General features: G+C 42.6%; 1 protein-coding gene across 1 annotated transcript in view; it reads right to left on the minus strand.

Annotated features, from left to right (window-relative positions):
* The window catches only part of LOC115130813 (platelet-derived growth factor C-like), a 70,045-nt gene that overhangs the window by 15,779 nt on the left and 27,176 nt on the right, over window positions 1-27,090 (minus strand). Inside the window, exons 2-3 of the mRNA XM_029662275.2 lie at window positions 24,291-24,486; window positions 16,097-16,274 (exon numbers count right to left, since the gene is read on the minus strand). Of these exons, the coding sequence (XP_029518135.1) occupies window positions 16,097-16,274; window positions 24,291-24,486 (374 nt within the window). The remainder of the gene's footprint in view (window positions 1-16,096; window positions 16,275-24,290; window positions 24,487-27,090) is intronic.

Genomic DNA, 27,090 nt, shown 5'->3' on the forward strand with positions numbered 1-27,090 from the left:
GAGGTGTGTTGGGTCATTGTCCTGTTGAAAAACAAATCATAGTAACACACATAGTAACACTAAGCGCAAACCATGCTCTTGTCACATCTACTCCTGCTCCTCCGTCTGGTGTTCAACGTTACCGGTTCACTAACCACTGGTCGTGGCAACCCATCTTTACGCGCACCTGGCATTCATCATTACGCCCACCTGCACTTCATCAACAGGCACACCTGGACTCCATCACTTCACTGATTACCTCCACTATATCTGTCATTCCCTTAGTTCCATCCCCCAGGCAGTATTAACTATGTGTTTCATGTCTGTACTCTGCTCGTCTATCTTGTATTGTTCCATGTTCCGTTTATTATTAAACTCACCACCGGCACTTGCTTCCAGACTCCCAGCATCCACGGTACAGAATACTCACCAAATGGAAACAGCAGGAAATCTCCCAGACAGTCGATGAACAGGGATAGCTACTTCGTAAGCACCACGACTAGCTGGCGCAACCGGGCACGGCTATGGAAGAGGTTCTTCGCAGTGTTCCACATCTCGACCATGCCCGAGAGGCGTTGCCTCCGACTAGAGGAGGATGCTCTGCCACCAGTCGAACCAGCGAGCCAGCACATCAGTCTGCCCAGGTCAGCGATGCCTGTTTGTCCTTGTCAGAGGGGAGCCCCCAAGGTAGCCATGGTCATTACTCTGCTGACTGGGCGGGTGTTGGAGTGGGCCACGGCCGTCTGGGGGAGAGGAGAGGAGGAGCTGGCTTCGTTTGAGGGGGTTCATGGCTACTCCAACTATGAGCGCCTACTCCAACTATGGCAGGATGACAAGGCCTCTGCAGAGTACGCGCTCACCTTCTGGACAGTAGCAGCATCCAGCGGATGGAATGAGCCGGCGCTCCGTACGCTATTCCCAAAGAGGACTGTGAGAGGAGGTCCAAACGGAACTGGCATGTCGGGACGACAACCTCTCCTTGGACGCACTCATCGCGATGGCCATCCGGTTGGATAATCTACTTTGGGAGCATTGGTACCCACATCTCCCTCAACCTCCCTCAGTGAATACTCTGTAGCAGAGCTGAAACCTATGGAGGCAGTGGTCACTTGCCTTCCCGGGATAGAGCGATGCAGATGGAGACATCGGAGGCTCTGTCTCTATTGTGGTCAAGGGGGGCACCAGCTTTAGCAGTGTTCGGTATATCCCAAATCGGTATCCACAAGAGCAGAGGGACGGTCCCGTTATCTTCCACCTCCCTGGGCAGGTGTGAGTATCCCATCTTCATCAGTTTCTGTTAAACCCTTTTTAGTGTTGATCACACTAGCTGGCCGTACTGTTTCTACAGCGCTAGTGGATTCCGATGACAAGGGGAACTTTATTGACCAGACCCGTGCCTCCTCTCTGAACATCCCCTGATATGCGCTCTCGTCTCCGTTTCAACCATTGATAATCGGCCACAAGGATCCGGAACCATCACACACGTCAGTAGACCACTCATCCTCACCGTGGAGTCCATTCATCAGGAAAACATCCCTTTCTTTCATCACTAGTGCACCAGCTCACAAGATCATGGCTCCATAGTTCCCTTAGCTCCAACACCATAACGCCACCATAAGATGGCATCAGAGAAGAAGGCTGGCGTTTTACGTGTCCCCAACCGATATTTGTGTTGTTTGTAACTTATTTTGTACATAATGTTGCCACTACCGTCTCTTATGACAGAAAATAATATCTGGACATCAGGACTGCGATTACTCACCACAGACTGGCAGAATCCTTTTTTTCCTTTAACGAGTCTGACGAGTCCGACGTGAATGATATACTGCTTTCTCGGGAACAGGCCCAGATCCCCATAATTTGTGTGACGAGGTAGAGAAAAAGGGGCCAGAGGGTGGGCTGACTTCTGAGAATTTGTAGGCGATTGAATAAACCCCACTTCCTTCCATTCTGCTAGCAAAAGTGCAATCTTTGGAGAATGAAAATCGATGACCTATGAGGAAGATTAAACTACCAACGGGACATTCAAAACTATAATATTTTATGCTTCACAGAGTAGTGGCTGAACGCCGACACAATTAACGAAAAGCTGGCTGGTTATACGCTGTACCGGCAGGACAGAACAGCTGCGTCTGGTAAGACAAGGGGTGGCGGACTATGTATTTTTGTAAATAACAGCTGGTGTACGGTATCTAAGGAAGTCTCAAGCTATTGCTCACCTGAGGTAGAGTATCTCATGATAAGCTGTAGGCCACACTATGTCTATTTTTTGGAGCTGTTTACATAACACCACAGACTGAGGCTGGCACTACGACAGCACTGAATGAGCTGTATTCTGCCATACGCAAACAAGAAATCAGTCACCCAGAGGCAGCGCTCCTAGTAGCCGGGGACTTTAATGCAGGGAAACTTAAATCCATTTTACCAAATTTCTATCAGCAAATCTGACCATAATTCTATCCTCCTGATTCCTGCTTACAAGCAAAAATTAATGCAGGAAGCACCAGTGACAAGATCAATAAAAAAAGTGGTCAGATGAATATGTTCCGTGATTCCTCTGATGGCATTGAGGAGTACACCACATTAGTCATTGGCTTCATCAATAAGGGCATCGATGATGTCGTCCCCACAGTGACCATACGTACATACCCTAAACAGAAGCTGCCGCTTTCAAGGAGCGGGACTCTAACCTGAAATCCCGCTATGCCCTCCGACGAACCATCAAACAGTCAAAGCGTCAATAAAGGACTTAAATCGAATCGCACTACACCAGCTTTGATGCCCGTTGGGTGTGGCAGGGCTTGCAAACCATTACAGACTACAAAAGGAAGCACAGTCGAGAGCTGCCCAGTGACACGAGTCTACCAGACGAGCTAAACTACTGCAATACTTGTTTCGAGGTATATAATACTGAAACATGCATGAGAGCACCAGCTGTTCCGGAAGACTGTGTGATCACGCTCTCCGCAACCGATGTGAGTAAGACCTTTAAACAGGTCAAGATTCACAAGGCCGCAGGGCCAGACGGATTACCAGGACGTGTACTGTGAGCATGCGCTGACCAACTGGCAAGTGTCTTCACTGACATTTTAAACCTCTCCCTGTCCGAGTCTGTAATACCAACATGTTTTAAGCAAACCACCATAGTGACTGTGCCCAAGAACACTAAGGTAACCTGTCTAAATGACTGCCGACCCATAGCCATGAAGTGCTTTGAAAGGCATGGCTCACATCAACACCATTATCCCAAAAACCCTACATCCACTCCAATTTGCATACCGCACCAACAGATACACAGATGATGCAATCTCTATTGCGCTCCACACTGCCCTTTCCCAGCTGGACAAAAGGAACACCTACCTGAGAATGCTATTCATTGACTACAGCTCAGCGTTCAATGCCATAGTGCCCTCAAAGCTCATCAATAAGCTAAGGACCCTGGGACTAAACACCTCCTTCTGCAACTGGATCCTGGACTTCCTAACGGGACACACCCAGGTGGTAAGTGTAGGTAACAACGCATCCACCACGCTGATCCTCAACACGGGCCCCTCAGGGAAGCGTGCTCAGTCCGCTCCTGTACTCCCTGTTCACTCATGACTGCAAGGCCAGGCACGACTCCAACATCATCATTCAATTTGCTGGTGACACAACAGTGGTAAGCCTGATCACCGACAATGATGAGACTATAGGGAGGAGGTCAGAGTCCTGACTGTGTTGTGCAAGGACAACAACCTCTCTCTCAAGGTGATCAAGACAAAGGAGATGATTGTGGACTACAGGAAAAAGAGGACGGAGCACGCCCCCATTCTCATCTGCGGGGCTGTATTGGAACAGGTTGAGAGCTTCAAGTTCCTTGGTGTTTACATCACCAACAAACTAACATGGTCCAAGCACACCAAGACAGTCGTGAAGAGGGCACAACAAATCCTAGACTGAAAAGATTTGGCATGGGTCCTTAGATCCTCAAAAGGTTCTATAGCTGCACCATTGAGAGCATCCTGACGGGTTGCATCACTGCCTGGTATGGCAACTGCTCGGCCTCCGACTGCAAGGCACTACAGAGGGTAGTGCGAATGGCCCAGTACATCACTGCCATCCAGGTCCTCTACACCAGGCGGTGTCAGCAGAAGGCCCTAAAAATTGTCAAAGACTCCAGCCATCCTAGTCCTAGACTGTTCTCTCTGCTACCACATGGCAAGCGGTACCGGAGCACCAGGTTTAGGCCCAAGAGGCATCTAAACAGCTTCTACCCCCAAGCTATAAAGCTCCTTAACATCCTATCAAATGGCTACCCAGACTATTTTCACCCCCCCTCCCCCTCTGCTACTCTCTGTTGTTACCATCTATGCATAGTCACTTTAATAATTCTACCTACATTCACATATTACCACAACTAAGTGGTCCCCCCGCAAATTCACACTGTACTGAAACCCCCTGTACTGTGGGGAGAACAAGTATTTGATACACTGCCGATTTTGCAAGGTTTTCCTACTTACAAAGCAACTGTATCTAGTCTAGCTATTGTTATTTTACTGCTTCTCTTTAATTACCTGCTACTTTTATTTCTTATTCTTTTCCATATTTTTTTTAAACTGCATTGTTGGTTAGGGGCTCGTCAGTAAGCATTTCACAGTAAGGTGCTGCATATACCTGCTGTATATGGAGTATGTGACTAATACAGTTTGATTTGATCTCATGAGATTCATGGACTGGTCCCCCGACCTGTTGTCCTGTTCCCTCTTGAAATGTGTTTCCCTGTTCCCCTGTGGTTTGGGACGTAGAGGTGGAATTTCGCCAGGCTATGGAAACGGAACCCACTCCCACTAACTGTCCTCATGAGCGCATCTACATTCCCAGAGATAAGGGAGAGACTGTTGACCTGGGCACACACAGCTGTCGCTGGAAATCCTGAGATCACCCGTACTATAAAATCACTCTCTGAACAGTATTGGTAGCCCACCTTGGTGCAGGACGTTACTCGCTATGTCAACCGGCACGCTCCAGTAGGGAAACTCCTTCCCCTTCCCATGCCTCAGCGTCCCTGGTCTCATCTGTCCCTGGTTGTTACTGGTCAAATTTTATTTGTCACACGCGCTGAATACAACAGGTAGACCTTGCAGTGAAATGCGTACTTACAAGCCCTGCAGTTTTAAGAAAATACCTAAAAAAAACTGCAACCTGGCCAAGATAAAGCAAAGCAGTGCGACACAAACAGCAACACAGAGTTACACATGGAATAAACAAACATACAGTCAAAAATACAATAGAAAAAGTCTATATACAGTGTGTGCAAATGATGTAGGATAAGGGAGGTAAGGCAATAAATAGGTCATAGTGGTGAAATAATTACAATATAGATATTTAACACTGGAGTGACTGATGTGCAGAAGATGAATGTGCAAGTAGAGATACTGGGGTGTAAAGGAGCAAAATAAATAACAGTATGGGGATGAGGTAGTTGGATGGGCTATTTAGATGGGTTATGTACAGGTGCAGTGATCTGTGAGCTGCTCTGACAGCTGGTGCTTAAAGTTAGTGAGGGAGATATGAGTCTCCAGCTTCAGTGATTTTTGCAGTTCGTTCCAATCATTGGCAGCAGAGAACTGGAAGAAAAGGTGACCAAAGAGGAATTGGCTTTGGGGGTGACCAGTGAGCTGAGATAAGGCGGGGCTTTACCTAGCAAAGACTTATAGATGAGGTAATATGTACATGTAGGTAGAGTTATTAAAGTGACTACGTATAGATAATAACAGCAAGTTGCAGCAGTGTAGAAGGGGGGAATGCAAATAGTCTGAGTAGCCATTTGATTAGCTTTTAGGCAAGTTACCTTAGTGTTCTTGGGCACAGGGACTATGGTGGTCTGCTTGAAACATGTTGGTATTACAGACTCAGACAGGGAGAGGTTGAAAATGTCAGTGAAGACACTTTCCATTTGTTCAGCACATGCTCGGAGTACACGTCCTGTTAATCCATCTGGCCCTGCAGCCTTGTGAATGTTGACCTGTTTAAAGGTCTTAATCACATTGGCTGCAGAGAGTGTGATCACACAGTCGTCCGGACTGTATGATCTCCCCCGTCTGATGGTTTCACCACCATTCTGGAAGTTGTGGACAGATTTTCTAAATCATGGTGGCTTATTCCTCTCTCTGGTCTCCCTACCTCTCTCCAGGTCGCTGAGAGACTGTTCCAGCAGATCTTCCGGCATGTTCCATTCATTATTAAACTCTCCACCTGCACTTGCTTCCCAACTCCCAGCGTCCACGTTATAGCTGGGGTTGCCATGCTGGTTAAGTGTGCCTTCTAAATAAATCACAGACAGTGTCACCAGCAAGGCACCCCCACACCTTCACACCTCCTCTTCTATGCTTCACGGATGGAACCACACATGCTGAGATAATCCGTTCACTTTCCCTGAGTCTCACAAAGACACGGCAGTTGGAACCAAAAATCTCAAATTTGGACTCATCAGACCAAAGGACATATTTCCACTTGTCTAATGTCCATTGCTTGTGTTTCTTGGCCCAAGCATGTCTCTCTTTTTATTGATGTCCTTTAGTAGTGGTTTCTTTGCAGCAATTCAACCATGAAGGTCTGATTCACTCAGTCTCATATGAACAGTTGATGTTGAGATGTGTCTGTTACTTAAACACTGTGAAGCATTTATTTGGGCTGCAATCTGAGGTGCAATGGACATATCCTCTGCAGCAGAGGTAACACTTCCTTTCCTGTGGTCGGTCCTCATGAGAGTCCTCATAGCGCTTGATGGTTTTTGCAACTGCACTTGAAGAAACTTTCTAAGATCTTGAAATGCTCCAGATTAACTGACCTTCATGTCTTAAAATAATGATGGACTGTCGTTTCTCTTTGCTTATTTGAGCTGTTCTTGACATAATATCGACTTGTTCTTTTACCAAATAGGGCTATCTTCTGTATTCCACCCCTACTTCATAACAACACAAAAATTCCACAAATGTACTTTTAACAAGGCACACCTGTTAATTGAAACACATTCCTGGTGACTACCTCATGAAGCTGGTTGAATGCCAAGAGTGTGCAAAGCTGTCATCAAGGCAAAGGGTGGCTACTTAGAATAATCTCAAATATAAAATATATTTTGATTTGTTTAACACTTTTTTGGTTACTACATGATTCCATACATGTTATTTCATATTTTTGATGTCTTCGCTATTATTCTACAATGTAGAATATAGTAAAAATAAAGAAAAACCCTGGAATGAGTAGGTGTGTCCAACCTTTTGACTGGTACTGTAAATCAAGACTATAATTCGGCCACTCAGGAACATTCATTGTCTGCTTGGTAAGCAACTCCAGTATAGATTTGGCTGTGTGTAGGTTATTGTTCTGCTGAAAGGTGAATTCAACTCCATGACCTGTGGAAAGCAGACTAAACCAGGTTTTCCCTCTTGGATTTTGCCTGTGCTTAGCTCTTAGTTTTTCTTTTATCCTAAAAAATTCCCCAGTCCTTAACGATTAGAAACATACCCATAACATCATGCAGATCCCACTATGCTTGAAAATATGTTTTGCCCCAAACATAACACTTTGTATTCAGGACAAAATTGAATTGTTTTGCCACAAGTCAAGGGGTGTGAATACTTTCTGAAGGCATTGTATGTATGCATGCAGGTTCAATATACATGACATATGTATGTGTTCAGCATGCTGTACATATCTTCCTACTACTGTATAAATTTAGTTTAGAAACCAAGTGTCAACTCCCCTCTATCCCAAGCTGCTGTTCAAACAAATACAAATATGAAAGTGCTTCCCAGAAATCCACTATCCGCAGTTGATTCAATCCCAGTCTAGTGTAAACTATTCAAATCACCTGAGAAACCTCCACACCCAGCAGTTGCTTTGCATTACAGAGGTACAGTATGTATCCTATCTAAATGGCTTCATCTCAGTCTACAGCACTTATAATGTTCTACCACAGATCCCCCAATCATCAACAACTAAAACCAGCAGTGACATGGAGAAAACAGCATGGTGGCAGAATTGTAGGTTCACAAATTCTCTCCCCCTATTGGACATTATATATAGCCCCTCACGATCCAGCCATGCCTCTTGATGTGCACTGTACGCCGGAGACTAAGCCAAAATACACCTCCTCCCTTCCACTAGAATAACAAAAAAGTTATACCGTAGAGCAAAAACAAATGGACAAATTGTAGACCTTAGGACAGATCAACATTGCTTTTGGGAATCACTGTTTAAGAGGCGAAAATTATACAGCAAACTGGATTCTTACACGGTTATGGATTCAGAGGTTTGGAGTGCCAGTGTAGTAAATGGTTTAAGGTATTTAATAAGATAATTAGTATTTACTCATCAATATTAGGATTTATGAAGACTACAGAAAAGTCCACCTAGGGCTCAGAAGAGAAACTGCTGCTTTAGCTAATAAAATACTACTAGATCTCAGATCCTTGTTTGATTGACTGTAGGCCAACATTCAGATGATCTGTGGTTTGTGAATAAAACACAACTAGAGCAGAAGAAAGCTGTCCTCATCTTGTCTCCCCTCATGACTTTCACATACATAAATAAATGCATCCATCTTCGAACTTTACAGTGCTTGAATGGGAGACTAAGCAAAGCAAGTTGATGTTGGTGTGCCGTGAATTTGGTGGAGGACCTATTCTGTATGGATTGACAGGAGTCACTGGGGACATTCTGTAAAAAGATGCATTCAAATCAGTAAAGTCCTTATTCTCTGTAAATCTATCTGCTTTATAACGCTCTCTCCTGATATTAGTCTTGAAGATAAAGGAGAGAAACTATACAAAAATCAAGTCCCATCTGGTCTTTCTGACAACATCAATATGGTGCTATATGGAAGGATGATTAAACACCAAAGCTGCTCGTTCTTTTTAGCATGAACTGAAAAAGATGAACAATGCCTTTGTTCCACGGGAGACAATGAAACTCGTTTAGCAGAGATTGAAAGGTCCGGGCATGCACAAATGCTTTAGTAAACACATCGGGGAAATAAATAATGTTATGAGCAGGGTATCACACATCAAAGAGAAACATATCTATTAAATCATTTCTGGAGGATATGCATCAGAAAGTACCTTCCAGTAATCGTTGATGTGTAAAGTGAGATGGGATATTGGAGTAGAAATCACGGCAGCACCAATCCAGTTGTCAATGCCACAAGTGTTTTTCAATGCCCAAAATTGCGTAGTATCATCAAAAAGGTCCACTCTCCAAAAAACCTTGTGAGATGTATGATTTGGGGTATCATAATGTTCTCAAAGGCATTGAGTATGTTTACATGCACACTAATAATTCGATATTAAACTGATTATGGCAATCGGCCGTGTTGGGCTCTCGAGTGGCACAGCGGTCTAAAGCACTACATCTCAGTGCTAGAGGCGTTACTACGGACACCCTGGTTCGTTTCTTGGCTGTACCACAACCGGCCGTGATTGGGAGTCCCATAGGGGGACGCACAATTGGCTCAGCATCATCCGGGTTTGGCCGGTGTAGGCCGTCATTGTAAATAAGAATTTGTTCTTAACTGACTTGCCTTGTTAAATAAAAGGTTATATGGCAAAAGTCATGTAAATACCTTACCCTGCTCATCTTAAATCGGCGTAAGGTCAAAATCGAAGTAACCATAGACAGATTAAAAACACATGGTTTTCTGCGCAGTCTTTCGAATTATTAGGACATGTTAAAACCTTAAATCGGCGTTCCAGCTTTGAATGTGATCTGCCCATTGTGCTAGCACCAGTTGAACGTGTCTCCTTCTTTAGCATGAGTGAAGTGTGTTCGGATCAACTGAATGTATGAGTGTTATACAGTTTGTATGTTAAAACTACTTCTATGTCCAAAATAACATGTTCACTGTGGTGGAACGTCTATTTTGATTGCAGATGTTCTGCATTCAGTTCCATCAGGTAGCCTGATTTCAGATATGTCCATGTAAACAGGATTTTTAGGGAAATCTTTCTTCTTGCAAAGCATGTAAACATTTTAATCTAACTATTATATTAATCTGACTCGCCACAATAATCGCATTATTGAGTGCATGTACAGTTGAAGTCGGAAGTTTACATACACCTTAGCCAAATACATTTAAATTCAGTTTTTCACCATTTCTGACATTTAATCCTAGTAAAAATCCCTGAATTAGGTCAGTTAGGATCACCACTTTATTTTAAGAATGTGAAATGTCAGAATAATAGTAGAGAGAATTATTTATTTCAGCTTATATTTCTTTCATCACATTCCCAGTGGGTCAGAAGTTTACATACACTCAATTAGTATTTGGTAGCATTGCCTTTAAATTGTTTAATTTGGGTCAAACATTTCAGTTAGCCTTCCACAAGCTTCCCACAATAAGTTTGGTGAATTTTGGCCCATTCCTCCTGAGCTGTTGTAACTGAGTCAGGTTTGTAGGCCTCCTTGCTCGTACACGCTTTTTCAGTTCTGCCCACAAATTTTCTATAGGATTGAGGTCAGGGCTTTGTGATGGCCACTCCAATACCTTGACTTTGTTGTCCTTAAGCCATTTAGCCACAACTTTCATTGTCCATTTGGAAGACCCATTTGCGACCAAGCTTTAACTTCCTGACTTATGTCTTGAGATGTTGCTTCAATATATCCACAACATTTCCCACCTCATGATGCCATCTATTTTGCGAAGTGCACCAGTCCCTCCTGCAGCAAAGCAACCCCATAGCATGATGCTGCCACCCCCGTGCTTCATGGTTGGGATGGTGTGCTTTGGCTTGCAAGCCTCCCCCTTTTTCCTCCAAACATAACGATGGTCATTATGGCCAAACAGTTATATTTTTGTTTCATCAGACCAGAGGACATGTCTTCAAAAACCATGTGCAGTTGCAAACAGTAGTCTGGCTTTTTTATGGCAGTTTTGGAGTAGTGGCTTCTTCTTTACTGAGCGGCCTTTCAGGTTATGTCAATATAGGACTCATTTTACTATGGATATAGATACTTTTGTACCTGTTTCCTCCATCATCTTCACAAGGTCCTTTGCTATTGTTCTGGGATTGATTTGCACTTTTCTCACCAAAGTACGTTAATCTCTAAGAGACAGAACGTGTCTCCTTCCTGAGCGGTATGATGGCTGCGTGGTCACATGGTGTTTATACTTCCGTACTATATTTTGTACAGATGAACGTGGTACCTTCAGGCATTTAGAAATTGCTCCCAAGGAAGAACCAGACTTGTGGAGGTTTCCAATATTTGTTCTGAGGTCTTGGCTGATTTCTTTTTATTCTCCCATGATGTCAAGCAAAGAGGCACTGAGTTTGAAGAGAGGCCTTGAAATGCATCCACAGGTACACCTTCAAATGACTCAAATGATGTCAATTAGGCTATCAGAAGCTTCTAAAGCCATGACATAATTTTCTGGAATTTTCCAAGCTATTTAAAGGCACAGTCAACTTGGTGTATGTAAACATCTGACCCACTGGAATTGTGATACAGTGAATTATAAGTTAAATAATCTGTCTGTAAACAATTGTTGGAAAAATTACTTGTGTCATGCACAAAGTAAAAGTCCTAACCGACCTGCCAAAACTATAGTTTGTTAACAAGAAATTTGTGGAGTGGTTGAAAAACGAGCTTTAATGACTCCAACCTAAGTGTATGTAAACCGACTTCAACTGTAACCGTATTCAGTGATAGGAAAATATATTTGGAACTTCAGCCTGACTAAACAGTCTTGGCCAAGGGAGGGAGCATGGCTTGCAAAGGGTCTCCTGTCACTGGATAGGATGTTTTTAATCTAGATCTGCATGACTTCTGAAAAGTTCTGATCTAATGACACTTTGGGTCATTGAACAATCCAAATAGATCACCTTTAAACTGGAACATGGCTGAAGTTGGTGACATCACTTTTACTCACATTCACACAGGCCTCTACACTCTGGGGAAACAAAGGTGCTATCTAGAACTTAAAAGGGTTCTTCCTGGAACCAAAAGGTTTTTACTTGGAACCAAAAAAAGGACTCTCCTATGGGGACAGCCATAGAACCCTTTTGAAAAACTTTTTTCTAAGAGTGTATGTGCAAAATTAGGGTTAACTATGATCGGCCCAGCATACTATTAGTCTTGACAGATATCATTAAAGGTTAATGAACACAAACGGCTTCCTCTGTACTGTTTCCTATTGCAGAAAATGGGTTACAAGTTATTATACAACCAGATGAATGTAAATTATTATAACGTTTTGGGCAAATTGCATGAAAGGCTCTTAGTATTAAGACAGGCCTTTGTTTATGTGTATGCATGTGTGGGTGAGTCCCTTCAGTTAAGCATATTGGCCTGCAGATTTCATCTAATGAATATAACTGGTTGTACACACTATACGGTGTAGAATAAAGGACTCAGCTCCGCATTTGACCATCTTTATGTTATGAAAGTATATGGCAAACTTTTAGGTAGAATTTTGGGTGAAAAGAGTCATGGCTCACATTTAATAGAAGAAGGACAACATGTTAGGCAGCTGTATACTTGAGATTCTGAAAAAAGTCTCAGAAACCCGAAAAGAGTCAGAAGGTACAGGAAATGCATTTGTTTAAAGAAGTTTGTGGAAGTGTCAGCTCATCTACCAAAAAGAGAGCAGAGTCAATAAAACCAAGTGAAATCATGTGGTAAATATAAACCAAAAGAAAACTGCAAAAGCGAATGAAAAAAGGGAAAACAGACAAAAAGATGCACCGTTGCTGACCTCCTTTTCCCAATTGTGCCTGTCAGTAACAAATGTTTTCTCTGCGCTGCAGGCCATTACGGATTGATGAAGGGAAGAACTGTTTACTTAAGAGTGAGGCGCACACAACTGCAACATGACAGGTTAAAACATGGCAGTCTTCACTTCAGTTTATCTCTGGGGTTTTTTCGTAAGTGAATTGTGTGGGTATTAAGGGGCCTCTATGTGTGTGGTCTGGGATGAGGAAGGAGAGAGACGAGAGGGGAGGGGGAGGTTGGGGAGAAGACAGAGGTCAGGAAAGGAAAAACGTGAGAGAGGGTTTAGAGAGAGGGAGAGGAGAGTCGAATAGGATGCGAGACGTAGGATGTTAACAGACAGACAGAGTAATGTGATCTTTCATGATCTAAAATTGGACTATTGACACACATCCTGCCAATAGAGGCTGACTGAATTGAGAGAGAAAATATGGAAGAAATGGAGAGAAAGAGAGACAGAATGAGAGAGCCATGTAAAAAACAGTTATATCAGACAAGTCCAAAGCTAATAGTTGGATCCAGCTCTAAATCCATTTTTTATATCAAATCAAATTTCATTTGTCACATGCACCAAATACAACAGGTGTAGACTTTACTGTGAAATGCGTTCTTACGAGCCCTTTCCCAACAAAGCACAGGCAATAAAAAGTATGTAATAATAAAATAAAATAACAGTAACGAGGCTATATACAAGGAGTACCGGTACAGAGTCAATGTGCAGGGCCACGAGGTAGTTGAGGTAATTGTGGTAATGTACATGTACATAGGTGTAAAAATAACTAGGCCATTAGGAGAGATAATAAACAAAGTAGCAGCAGCATATTTGAAGAGTGTGAAAGTGTGTATGTGTAAGTGTGTGTGTGGTGTCAATATGCCTGTGTGTGTGTGTGTGTATGTGTGTGTGTGTGTGTGTGTGTGTGTGTGTGTGTGTGTGTCAGTCTAGTATGTGTGACTGTGTGGGTAGAGTCTAGTGAGTGTGCACATAGCCATTGCAAGAATTTCAGTGCAAAAAAATAAACATAATATAATAAGGGGTTCAATGCAAATAGTCCCTGTAGCCATTTGATTAACTGTTCAGCCGTCTTATGGTTTTGGGGGGTAGAAGCTGTTCAGGAGCCTTTTGGTCCCAGACTTGGTGCTCCGGTACCACTTGCCGTGTGGTAATTGAAAAGGGCAGTGGGGAGTGCAATAGAGATTGTGTCATCTGTGGATCTGTTGCGGCGGTATGTGAATTGGAGTGGGTCCAGGGTGTCTGGGATGATGGTGTTGATGTGAGCCATGACCAGCCTTTCAAAGCATTTCATGGCTACAGATCTGAGTGCTACGGAGTGATAATAATTTAGACAGGCTACCTTGGCCTTCTTGGGCACACTGACTATGGTAGTCTGATTGAAACATGTAGGTATTACAGACTGGGCCAGGGAGAGGTTGAAATTACCAGTGAAGACAACTTGCTAGCTGGTCAGCGCATGCTCTGAGCAAGTATCCTGGTAATCCGTCTGGCCCTGCAGCCTTGTGAATGTTAACCTGTTTAAAGGTCTTGCTCACATCGGCTACGGCGAGATTGATCACACAGTTGTCCTGAACAGCTGGTGCACTCATGCATGGTTCAGTGTTGTTTTTCTAAAAGCGAGCATAGAAAGTACTTAGCTCGTCTTCTAGGCTTGCTTCACTGGGCAGCTCGCTGCTGGGTTTCCCTTTGTAATCCGTGATAGTTTGTAAGCCCTGCCACATCCGACGAGCATCAGAGCCAGTGTAGTGGGATTTGATCTTGGTCCTGTATTAATGCTTTGCCTGTTTGATGGTTACATTAGCAGGCGTAGCATACGGATTAGTGTCCCGCTCCTTGAAAGCTGCAGCTCTAACCTTTAGCTCTGTGCGGATCTTGCTTGTAATCCACGACTTCGGGTTGGGATATGTACGTAAGGTCACTGTGGAGACGAAGTTGCTGATGCACTTATTAATGAAGCCGGTGACTGATGTGGTATACTCCTCAATGTTATCGGATGAATCCCAGAACATATTCCAGTCTGTGCTAGCGAAACAGTCCTGTAGCTTAGCATCCATTTCATCGGACCAAATCCGTATTGAGTGCATCAATGATAGTTCCTGTTTGAGTTTTTGCTTGTAAGTAGGAATCGGCAGGATATAGTTATGGTCAGATTTGCAAAACGAAGGGCGAGGGAGAGCTTTGTATGTGTCTGTGTGTGTGGAGTAAAGGTGATCTATAGTTTCTTCACCTCTAGTTGTACAGATGGCATGCTGGTAAAAACTATGTAAAACGGATTTTAGTTTTCCTGCATTAATATCACCGGCCACAAGGGGCACCACCTCTGAATGCTAATTTTCTTGTTTGCTTATGGCCCTATACAGCGCGATGAGTGTGGTCTTAGCGCCAGCATCTGTGGTGGTAAATAGGCAGCTATGAAAAATATAGATAACTCTCTTGGCAAATAGTATGGTCTACAGCTTTTCGAGAGGTATTCTACTTTAGGTGACCAGAACCTCGAGACTTCCTTAATATTAGAGACCGCGCACCAGCTGTTGTTAACAAGAGACACAAACCCCTTCCCCTGAGCTTCCCCGCCGCTGCCGTTCTGTCCTGCCGATGTATAGAAAAAACAGCTAGATTTATATTTTCCATGACCTTGTTCAGCCATAACTCTGAGAAACATAGATCACGTAGATAGGATAGTCTAGAGCGGAGCTCATCCAGTTTGTTCTCCAGTGATTGCGGGTTCATCAATAGAACAGAAAGCAGAGGCAGTTTATCCACTCTCTGACGTAGTCTTGTCAGGTACCCTGCACGCCGGTCTCTACAGCGCCACCTCCTCCTTCTCCACGTGTCGGGGACTTGGGCCTTTGCCTCCGACTCAATGAAGTAAAAGTCCTCATCCAAATCGAGGTTAGTGATAACTGCTCTGATGTCCAGAAGCTCTATCCGGTCATAGGAAACAATGTCGGAAACATTATGTACAACAAAAAGTTACAATCAGTGGAAAAAATATGGTCGGGAGCCCTAAAACGGCTGGTATTTCATCCAGCGCTATTCTTCATCAGTCGGAGGAGAATAATTAGACGTGGATTGAATCCAACCAGAGTCAGCAGGCCATGCTGTGCCTGAGAGCCTATCTCAACCAACGCTATTAACACTCCTGCACCATTGCCTCTAATCAAAACTTTGTCTGATTGGATCACAGGTGGATCAAATGTCAATACAGTCACGACTTACAACAGCACTTAGGTATAAACACTGGTCAAAACAAGTACGTTGAGAGAGGTTTGCACATACAGAACAACAGATGAAATAATAAGTCATTACGTATGGGAGGGTTTTTGTGTTGTTTGTGTGCTCAGAGGAACGGTGGCTTACCATTGGGAGCAGGGAGTAGCGAATGCTGAATCCGGGCTCGGAGGGGAAGTACTCGTCGGAGATAAATCGCACCCGGATCTGACTGCCTTTGGATGTGTGACTGGCGGGTACCTGTGACCCGCACCAGCGGCCCAGAATGGTGTTCTCAGATGGCTCATCGATCTCCACAAAATCATACCTGGAAAAATAACACAGAGAGAGGGGGGGGGGTAGCGAGAGAGAGGGGAGGTGAGAGAGAGAGCTTTGGCTTAGTACGTGTGGTCCCTTGAATTCACATTGCCATTGGAGACAGGACATAAAGTTGGCATGCATTGAAAGAGAGCACTTAATGCATATACTGAACATTACACACCACACTGGGTGCTGGCACATTTATATATCCTCTGAGGCAGTGAATTGGTGAGGAAATCTAGAGGGCTTTCATGGTTGCTTCTCTCAATCTGGGACCTTACCCATGTAGCATGATGCTATTTCATAAATTGCCTGTGATTGCTTATTGTGAGGTTAGCTTTGTCCCTCTGGAGCCCTAATACACCCCCCACTGAGCTGTAGCTGCCCTACACAGCCCCCTCCTGTTTTATATTTCCCTTCCCCTCCTCCCGCCCATCCATCCATCATTCCACCCATCCAGTTCCCTCTCTCCGAGGAGAAAGGGCTATTCTATCACTAAATGGTTTCTAACGGTGGGGCCTAATGCTCAAAGTGTCTCCGCCAGGAGCGATGGGCAGCTCTATAATTTAGAGTCGATATTAAATGTAGAAAACATAAGCTGAGTATTGCTTGTGCAATCATTCAGCAAGCAACCTCAAGTGGGTTAGGAGGGAAAGTATTAGCAGTCGTCGCCTCTGGTTAGCGATAATGGGCCAGACACAAACCCGGGCACAAGTCTATTAGGCTAACGCTAAACACTGTAAGCAAATGCATCTTTTGTTGAGCTTTGGATTGACTTTTTAATTAAACCTGTGCTCATTAGAAGTAGCATAGCACTCCACTAGCAACGATGCCTCTTGGCTCTTCAAATAAGAGTTACCTTGTCCGTGCCTTGTAAACTAAATCTGATAGATCTTTACAAAGTCATATTACAGATGATTAAAATAATCTGTACTTTATTTGAGATTACATGATCACTTTCAGGAATTGATTAGAAGGAAAACAATCAGGACAAATGTGCATCTGTGATTGTGTTTTGTAACAATGTATTCCGGCATAACAGGTTTTGTTACTAGATTTTGTTTACCGTTGATATTCAGATTTCTATTTCGGCTTCGGACGTAGTTGAGTCATCACTGGTCTTAATGGAAATTACTTCAGTAACTAATTCACATCGTATCTCTATTGATTAATTGGTTTCAGAAATGTGGTCAATTAGCATTCTAGAGTGGAGAGAGGGGACAGACAACCTTACCTTGTTTTATCACTCTCTAAATACAGCAGAGTTCCAGAAAACATTTAATCCTAATTTCAAAGAGTCGTTCCAGGGTAGTGGGTCTTGTTATTTTGTGGAACCAATGATCCACATTCAATAAACCCTTGTTTCACAGTCCACAGTCAAGTCTGGTACTAATCACTCAAGCGTTGTTGACAGGCACACTTACCTTTCATTCAGCGCTGCCAATAGAGATATTAGGTTACCGAGGACATTGTTTACATTTTCCGTCTCCCTGACAGTTTCAGTTTGAGCTGGTTTCTAGAAAAACAACACAGGGGACACGCATACAACTAAAAAGGGATTTGCTGTGATGTTAAATAAACCTTGACTGACAAATTTCCTGACATGGTTGCCTTTGATTTGGGAAAGGTCACGCAGGAGGAAGCGAGGGGCTCGATGGCGTTCAGAGGGAGAAGGTGCAAACGTTTTCAATGATGTTTAAAGAAGCAATAAAACTGGCCTTCTTTAGACTGGTTGAGTATCTGGAGCATCAGAGCTTTTGGGTTCGACTACAGGCTCAAAATGGCCAGAAACAAATAACTTTCTTCTGAAACTCGTCAGTCTATTCTTGTTATGAGAAATAAAGGCTATTCCATGCGAGAAATCTCGTACAACGCTGTGTAGATATTCCATCAAAAATCTGCCGTTTCCAGCTACAATAGTCATTTACAGCATTAACAATGTCTACACTGATCAACTTGATGTTATTTAACAAAAAAATGTGCTTTTCTTTCAAAAACAAGGACATTTCTAAGTGACCCCAAACTTTTGAACGGTCGCGTAAGTATTCACACCCCTGAGTCAATACTTTGCAAAAGCACTTTTGTCGGCGATTACATCATTGAGTCGTCTTGGGTATGCCTGTATCAGCTTTGCACATCGGGATTTGGGGATTTTCTTCCATTCTTCCTTGAAGATTGCTGTGCATTGCCCTCCTCCCTATCTAATTTAACAGAGATTGAAAATCTGCAAGTCTTTCCACAGATTGTCATTGGGATTTAAGTCTGGGATTTGGCTGAGCCACTCAAGTACTTTCACATTCTTGTTCTGAAGCTATATGAGCATTGCTTTGACTGTATGCTTGGGGTCATTGTCCTGTTGGAATGTAAATCTTCGCCCCAGTCTAAGGTTGTTAACACTCTGAAGCAGGTTCTCATCAAGTATTTGCCTGTATTTGGCTCCATTCATTGTTTCCTCTATCCTTACCAGTCTCCCAGTCCCTGCTGAAAAGCATTACTATAGCATTATGCTGCCACCACCATGCTTCACGGTAGGGATGGTGTTAAACAGGTGATGAGCTGTGCCTGGTTTTCTCCAGACATAGAGCTTTGCATTCAGGCCAAAGAGTTACATGTTTGATGTCATATAATCTTTTGTCTTATGATCCCAGTCTTTCATGTGCCTTTTTGCAAACTCCAGGCATGCTGTCATGCACTTTTTTCTCAGTAGTGGCTTCTGTCTGGCCACAATCCCATAAAGCCCAGAATAGTGAAGCGCTGTAGAGACTTTTGTCCTTCTGGTAGGTTCTCCCATCTCAGCAAAGGAACCCTGTAGTTCTGTCAGAGTGGTCATTGGGTTCTTGGTCACCTCCCTGACCTGTCCATCTTGCCCAGTTGCTCAGTTTGGTCAGACGGCCAGCTCTAGTCTGGGTAGTTCCATATTTTTTCAATTTCCCAATGATGGAGACCACTGTTCTCTTGGAACCTTTCCACACCCAGATATATGCCTCATCACAATTCTAACTCAGAGATATATGAACAGTTCCTTAGACTTCATGGTCAAATTTCTGCTCTGACATGGACTGTCAACTGTGGGACCTTATATAGACATTTGTGTTTCTTTCTAAATCATGACCAAACAATTAAATTGGCCACAGGTGGACTCCAATCAGGTTGTAGCGACATCTCAAGGATGATCAAAGGAAATTGGATGCCCCTGAGCTCAAGTTGGAGTGTCATAGCAAAGGGGTGTGAATACTTACGGAAATGTATTTTATTTTCAATAAATGTGCAAACATTTCTATGTTTTCACTTTGTCATTATGGGTATTGTGTTAAGATGGGTGAAAGAAAAAAAAGTAATACATTTTGAATTCTGGCTGTAACAACATGTGGAATAAGTCAAGGGATATGAATACTTTTTGAAAGCACTGTATCTTTTCCATTCATTTGTGTTTTGACATACAGTATAGCTGGATCTACACAACCTATGATGTGGGTTTTTGACTACATGCTGTAACAGTACACACAGTGCAATAAGCATCATTAGCTGTCAATATTCAGCCCTTCTTTCCTGATACGGTTTGGAGGACTGTAAAACAGGCTGACAGCCCCACGGTGGCAGATGGCTAATCTATAATGCAGTGCAACCTGCTTATTACATAGTTTCATGTGTAATGCCACACTCCAACACATTATTTATAGAGATACAGTAAAAGTTCTGGAGAATGATTAAAGCCACTGTAGCCGTGTGTCTCAAGTATCTCTGTGCTGGCAATATGACTTTTCTCCGCTGGATTTGGGAAGAATGTTTTTCATCCCCCCTCAGACAAGCAGAATAGTAGATGAGCATCTGAACTACTAAAGATTATTCTCTTCTTGAGGATGATTGTTCACTGCAGGGGCTCTCTCTTTCTGTCTCTCTGGAGCCCCCCCCCCCTCTTTAATTTGTTTTATCCCCGGCTACTGCTGCTAATTAGAGAACCACGGATTTGTATTCTTATTTATTTACTAGTTAATGTGCTGTGAGGCATAGGGTAGAGCACAATTAACAAGATAATGCTGTGTGTGTGTGTGTGTGTGTGTGTGTGTGTGTGTGTGTGTGTGTGTGTGTGTGTGTGTGTGTGGTGTGTCAGTTAGGAAAATGTGACCGGGAAGATTTAAATTTACCAGACCCATATGTATTGGGTACGCTCTTACAGGACTTGGAACTCCCGTAATGAAGCAGCCAATAAACTGTCATTTTAAATAATTTTCCAAAATGTAGGAAAACACGATTCTAAACCGATGGGAGAGGTTCCATATGTGACAGAGATGAACATACAGCAAATAAGGGCGTTATTGTCACCATAAAAGGTGGGCATTTTTTCAGGAGGAGTTATAATGCTTGTTCAAGCATACACAGTTTAAAGACAAATGAATACTGCCTCCAGCTCACATTGTAAAATGGTGTGTGACGCGCTGACAGCCTGTTGTCTGCACTTGAATGATGAACGGGAGGCGTGCTTCAATTGCCAATTGATGAATAGTAAAAATAGTAGCTCTTTTTACTCTGTTTTAAACTGTTTTAACAAGCGAATGCATTTAGAAATGTTGCGCAATGAATGGGCTTATAAAAGTGCAGCAGCAACCAGCTGAGGAGCTGTAGGAGCATGTGATAGTTGTATTTGATAAATAAGATACATGATGACTAAGGAAAATACACACAGGCCAATTTAATTTCACAAAATTATGCAAATTAACCTTTTTTGTTGTCATTTTGGCCGGCAACAGTTTTATTTTTTGGATTTTCATTTTTAGCGTGTGCATGTGTAAGAGAGAAGCAAATAGGGGAGGGAGATACACAGACAGAGCGAGAGAGAGAGAGAGAGTGTAAAAGAGAGAGAAAGTGTGCGTAAAAGAGAGAGTGTGTGTGTGTGTAAAGGAGAGAGAGACTTGTGAAGATGTCTCTGCTTCTGCTTGTGTGTGCACCTATTCATCTGTTTGCTATCTCTGCCAACTGTGTGTCTTGGGACCTGATCAAATAAAATGTGTTCTCTGTTGGAAAATGAAAGAAGAGGGAGGTAAAAACGGAGAGGTGGCAATGACTTGTACAACCGTGCAAGAGGATGTTGTTATCGTCTGCTCCCATCCTCTAGGACTGCAACTAGTGCAGTCTTGTATGGAGGTAGGGCCAGCACAAAGGCTGTCAATCCTCACTCTTCCCCACCGTGGGACTCCTCCTCTTGGGCTTCAGACAGCAGAGTCATCCCATTCATCAAAAGAGATCCACCCAAAATGGCTGAAAGTGGGGTCAAATTACCAGCACTGAAACCTCTGGACACGATGAGACAACCTTTACTATAAGGTGTAAATGCCCCCTTTTGGTTCTTCTGACCCCAGAATCAGCTATAGGATCAGCCTGAGTATGATCTTATCTCTGGGGATCTGGCTGTCTGGAGCACGGTCATGTCATACATCATAACTACCATCAGGGGTCTCTCCAACAATAGCTAGCCACTCTCTGTTCTCTCCCCCTTTGCTTTCTACAGGATCTCTCCATACCAACCAGGCAGTCAGATGGGATGTGTTGACACCCGGATGCTGAATATAATGCATGAAGGAAATCGATCACAGACTGGCTCTGCACCGCAGTCCCTAATGAATTGCAACAGAGACAAAGGTAGCTAGTAATTGAAAGGGGGTATTAGATCAAATAAGGGGAGGTCTAAGACCCTTCACAGACTCGCTCCTGAGGGAAAAGACCTCTCCGTCATTTGTCCAATCACACGACCCGTATGTAGAGGAACTTGCTGCCGACGTAATATGCACCCACGCCGTATGGCCTCGGCAAAACAACTCACTCTGGGCTGTACTTTTCCATTTTCATCAGCTGCCATACTGGGCAAAAGGCAATTTCACAAATGGGCCCTCTTTGACTCTAAATCTCTGCATGCTAACTGAACTCGGGAAGTCCTGATGAAAAGCTGGCTAAAGCATAGAGTAAAACTAGATTAACTACTACCACTGTAGATGGACATGTAGGCCTACATACTGCATAGTTGCAGTATACTGCACTGTATTGTCATGGTACGTCATGTATTTAATTGAGTTATTAAATGGCACGGTACACCCATCAGGTATATCTCAAGGTGAAACACAACATGCTGACTTGGCTATATTGGCAATTGAGTATGTTGCATTTTTATTTTACTATAAATCTGACAGTTGTATGTCATAAGTAGAGGTCGGATGATTATGAATTGTCAACGCCGATACCGATACCGATTATTGGAGGACCAAAAAACCCCGATGCCGATTAATCGGCCGTTTAATTTTTTTGTTTTTGTAATAATGACAATTACAACAATACTGAATGAACACTTATTTTAACTTAATATAATACATCAATACAATCAATTTAGCCTCAAATAAATAATGAAACATGTTCAATTTGGTTTAAATAATGCAAAAACAAAGTGTTGGAGAAGAAAGTAAAAGTGCAATATGTGCCATGTAAGAAAGCTAAAGTTTAAGTTCCTTGCTCAGAACATGAGAACATATGAAAGCTGGTAGTTCCTTTTAACATGAGTCTTCAATATTCCCAGGTAAGAAGTTTTAGGTTGTAGTTATTTTAGGAATTATAGGATTATTTCTCTCTATACCATTGTTGTATTTCATTAACCTTTGACGATTGGATGTTCTTATAGACACTTTAGTATTGCCAGTGTAACAGTATAGCTTCCATCCCTCTCCTCGCTCCTACCTGGGCTCGAACTAGGAACACATCGACAACAGCCACCCTCGAAGCAGCATTACCCATGCAGAGCAAGGGGAACAACCACTCCAAGTCTCAGAGCCAGTGACGTTTGAAAATAGCGTGCACCCCACTAACTAGCTAGCCATTTCACATCGGTTACACCAGCCTAATCTCGGGAGTTGATAGGCTTGAAGGCATAAACAGTGCAATGCTTGAAGCATTGCGAAGAGCTGCTGGCCAAATGCACGAAAGTGCTGTTTGAATGAATGCTTACTAGCCTGCTGGTGCCTACCACCACTCAGTCAGAATGCTCTATCAAATCATATACTTAGTAATAACATAATAACACACAGAAATACGAGCCTTTAGGTCATTAATATGGTCGAATCCGGAAACTATCATCTCGAAAACAAGACGTTTATTACTTCAGTGAAATACAGAACCGTTCTGTATTTTATCTAACGAGTGGCATCCATAAATCTAAATATCCTGTTACATTGCACAACCTTCAATGTTATGTCATAATTACATAACATTCTGGCAAATTAGGCGGCCCAAACTGTTGCATATACACTGACTCTGCGTGCAATGAACGCAAGAGAAGTGACACAATATCACCTGGTTAATATTAATATTGCCTGCTAACCTAGATTTCTTTTAGCTAAATATGCAGGTTTAAAAATATATACTTCTGTGTATTGATTTCAAGAAAGGCATTGATTTTTATGGTTAGGTACACATTTGAGCAACGACAGTCCTTTTTCCCAAATACGCCCCGCATCGATTATATGCCACGGCAGGACACGCTAGATAAACTAGTAAAATCATCAACCATGTGTAGTTAACTAGTGATTATGATTGATTGATTGATTGATTGTTTTTTATAAGATAAGTTTAATGCCAGCTAGCAACTTACCTTGGCTTACTGCATTCGCGTAACAGGCAGGCTCCTCATGGAGTGCAATGTAATCAGGTGGTTAGAGCGTTGGACTAGTTAACTGTAAGGTTGCAAGATTGAATCCCGAGCTGACAAGGTAAAAATCTGTCGTTCTGCCCCTGAACAAGGCAGTTAACCCACCGTTCCTAGGCTGTCATTGAAAATAAGAATGTGTTCCTAACTGACTTGCCTAGTTAAATAAAGATTAAATAAAGGTGTAAAAAAATTATAATAATCGTCCAAATCGGTGTCTAATAATATTCCGTTTGTTATGAAAACTTGAAATCGGCCCTAATTAAACGGCCATTCAGATTAATCGGTCGACCTCTAGTCATAAGCATATGTTATATGTCTTTATGCTTATGATCTTACTTGCATATTCCGTCCTCTGAGTCTTCCAGGCCGAACCTCTCGTCGAAGGACAAGTGGATTCTCATGTTGTCACTGGAGGCCATCAGTCTCCAGACCAGCACGGTACTCCTGGGGTAGGTAAATGGGAAGTCTGGACTATGGATCATTCCCTCTCCTACGACTGTGATTATCTTCTCATGCTGGAAATCTTGGACACCTTGGAAAAATTGTTGGGAAATGAGAATGTTACTTTTATGTTATATTTACATTGGTAGAAGAGTTGTTTCAGAGAAGATGAGTGTGTAAAGATGAACAGTAATGGTCAACTTCATCCCTGCTGGGGTTGAAATTGTGGTTTTATTTAAGATTTTGGCCATTTCAGGACACATGGTAGAAACCTACTGATACAGAAGGCTAAGATAAAAAAAAAATGCATGTACAATAACTGTTTTTGGATGGCCATTTATTGGAATAGTAAAATACCATACTTAAAATAATAAACCTTGTATTCATGTGTAAATGGTAAGTGCAATGGGATGGAAGCGTCAAAACCTCCAATATAATACATTACCACAGAAAAACCTCCAATATAATATATTACCACAGAAAAACGTATAATGTAATACATTAACACAGAAAAACCTCCAATATAATACATTACCACAGAAAAACGCTCCAATATAATACATTAGCACAGAAAAACCTCCAATATAATACAATAATACCACAGAAAAACCTCCAATATAATACATTACCACAAAAAAAAATCCAATATAATACATTACCACAGAAAAACCTCCAATATAATACAATATTACCACAGAAAAACCTCCAATATAATACATTACCACAGAAAAACCTCCAATATAATACATTACCACAGAAAAATCTCCAATATAATACAATATTACCAGAGAAAGAAAGACATGAAAAAATGAATAAAATGAATATCTCTGAGGAAAAAGGAAGAATGCACTGACTGTTCTGCATTTCTAAATATGCAAACACCGAACAGATAATTAATCATTTATTACATAGAGGCTACCAGCTAAATAGCTTTTTTTATGGAATATTGATCGTCAGAGGCGGATAATATTTAAAAAGTAATACATGGGAGTAATAAAAGTATAACTTAATGAATAGTTATGAGACCTCTTTATTGAAATGCGGAGACCACGGTTTTACGTTCTGCTAACACAGCCAACTGTTTCAGAGAGTTGCTGTGGATAATTAAATTATCCTTGAAGGAATCAACACACACTAAGTTTTTACTCACAACAAGTTGGTTTGGGCCAGTAGCGGCCCAAGTAGGTAACAAGGGAAGAAACATTGAACATGTAAGGCCTGTTTGCAATGTACAGTAATGCTCACTATAGTCTCAATCTGACAAGGGAAATCACAGTAAATTGTATTCTTTTATCTACTTTTGTTAGTAGAAAAACTGCTACAAACACTGAAGCAGGGGGACTTATGGTAAGGGCCTTCATACTGTATCTGAGTGGGCCAATGTTTGTTCTAGTTTGCCCTGCGGTATAGTAAAGCATTTGTCCACTGCCCCTGCCTAAACAGATAATATCAACATATATCTATTAGACTATTTATTTAGTCAAGTAAAATTTTGCCTGAACACTCTCCCGTTTGACAAAAGATGAAGTGTTGTTACAAGCAGCACCTGTGTCCTTTCCTGTAGGGGCAGAGTATTTGAGTGAATCTTTACAACCAGAGCAGAAAACAACAACAACAACAACCTCAAAGCACCTTTCTAACACAGACACTATAATTTCCGCAAATCTCTTGTGATGCCGCATCTCGTCTCCATAAACTCCTGGAAGGAAGTTTGTTGGACACGGGGGCCATTAAAATGGAAGGCGGCGCTGTGGGTTTTTAACAAGCTCCCTACGCCGGTTGCCCCCGGGACCTGCGGCCAAGGGGTCTTAAATCAAACCCCTCCCGCCGCACCCCTACGTTCCCCTCTCCATCAGGGCCTGTCACCTCCAGGAGAATACACTGCCTATAAACTGTCTCTCTGTCTGCTGCCCCACCGGTCCATAATATACTGACTGCATCCCACCTGAGCCCCCATCAAGACAACAATAGCGAGCTGAACCAATCTCCTAGGAAACAGTGTTATGATGTCACAAACAGATTTATAAACAGCCTTGGGAAATAAGAGGAAGGGAAGCTTTTCCTGATGAACAATTGGATTTCAATTGTGCAGGATAGAATTAAAATGTTCTAATCAAGAGTCAGGTAAAGCAAGAGGGAGACAGACAGCACCATGATGTGAACATATCCAAGAGTCACAAATCATACATCTTGCTGTCCTAGTATGATTTGACAAGGAATGATACATTCTGCATCGGTAACACAGCCGTTTCTGCTGGTGTCAGTGAGACCCCACAGATACCTCTTACAGGGGAACTAGCAGGGCGTTAATAGTCTTGCTGAAGGAACGTGCCATTGGAAGTTTCTTAGTGGATTAAATGGATGTGTAACCATTTTGTGGCACTGTATGTGGAGGCATTTGCACTTTAGGGCACATTGAGTTGAATTACTCTTTATTTTGCCATATATTTTTAAGAGAGGAGAGTGCCTCATGTCTGGCAAGCGTGATTCATGTCCTGCTCATTTGCTTTTGATAGAAACAAAAACACAGGCCATGCTAAGTTTGCCACGAGTGCCGACTGCGCTGGCTCTGGACAATCTCAAAGAATGATTCAATGTCAACCCCAAAATCGTGTTCGGAGAGTCCAAAGACAACATTGCTGACCGAGGGAGTGGTCGAGAGAGAGACACTGTGTGTAAGAGTCTGATCCAAGAT

Source organism: Oncorhynchus nerka, linkage group LG6, assembly GCF_034236695.1.
Source record: "Oncorhynchus nerka isolate Pitt River linkage group LG6, Oner_Uvic_2.0, whole genome shotgun sequence".
In the NCBI taxonomy this organism is placed as follows: domain Eukaryota; kingdom Metazoa; phylum Chordata; class Actinopteri; order Salmoniformes; family Salmonidae; genus Oncorhynchus; species Oncorhynchus nerka.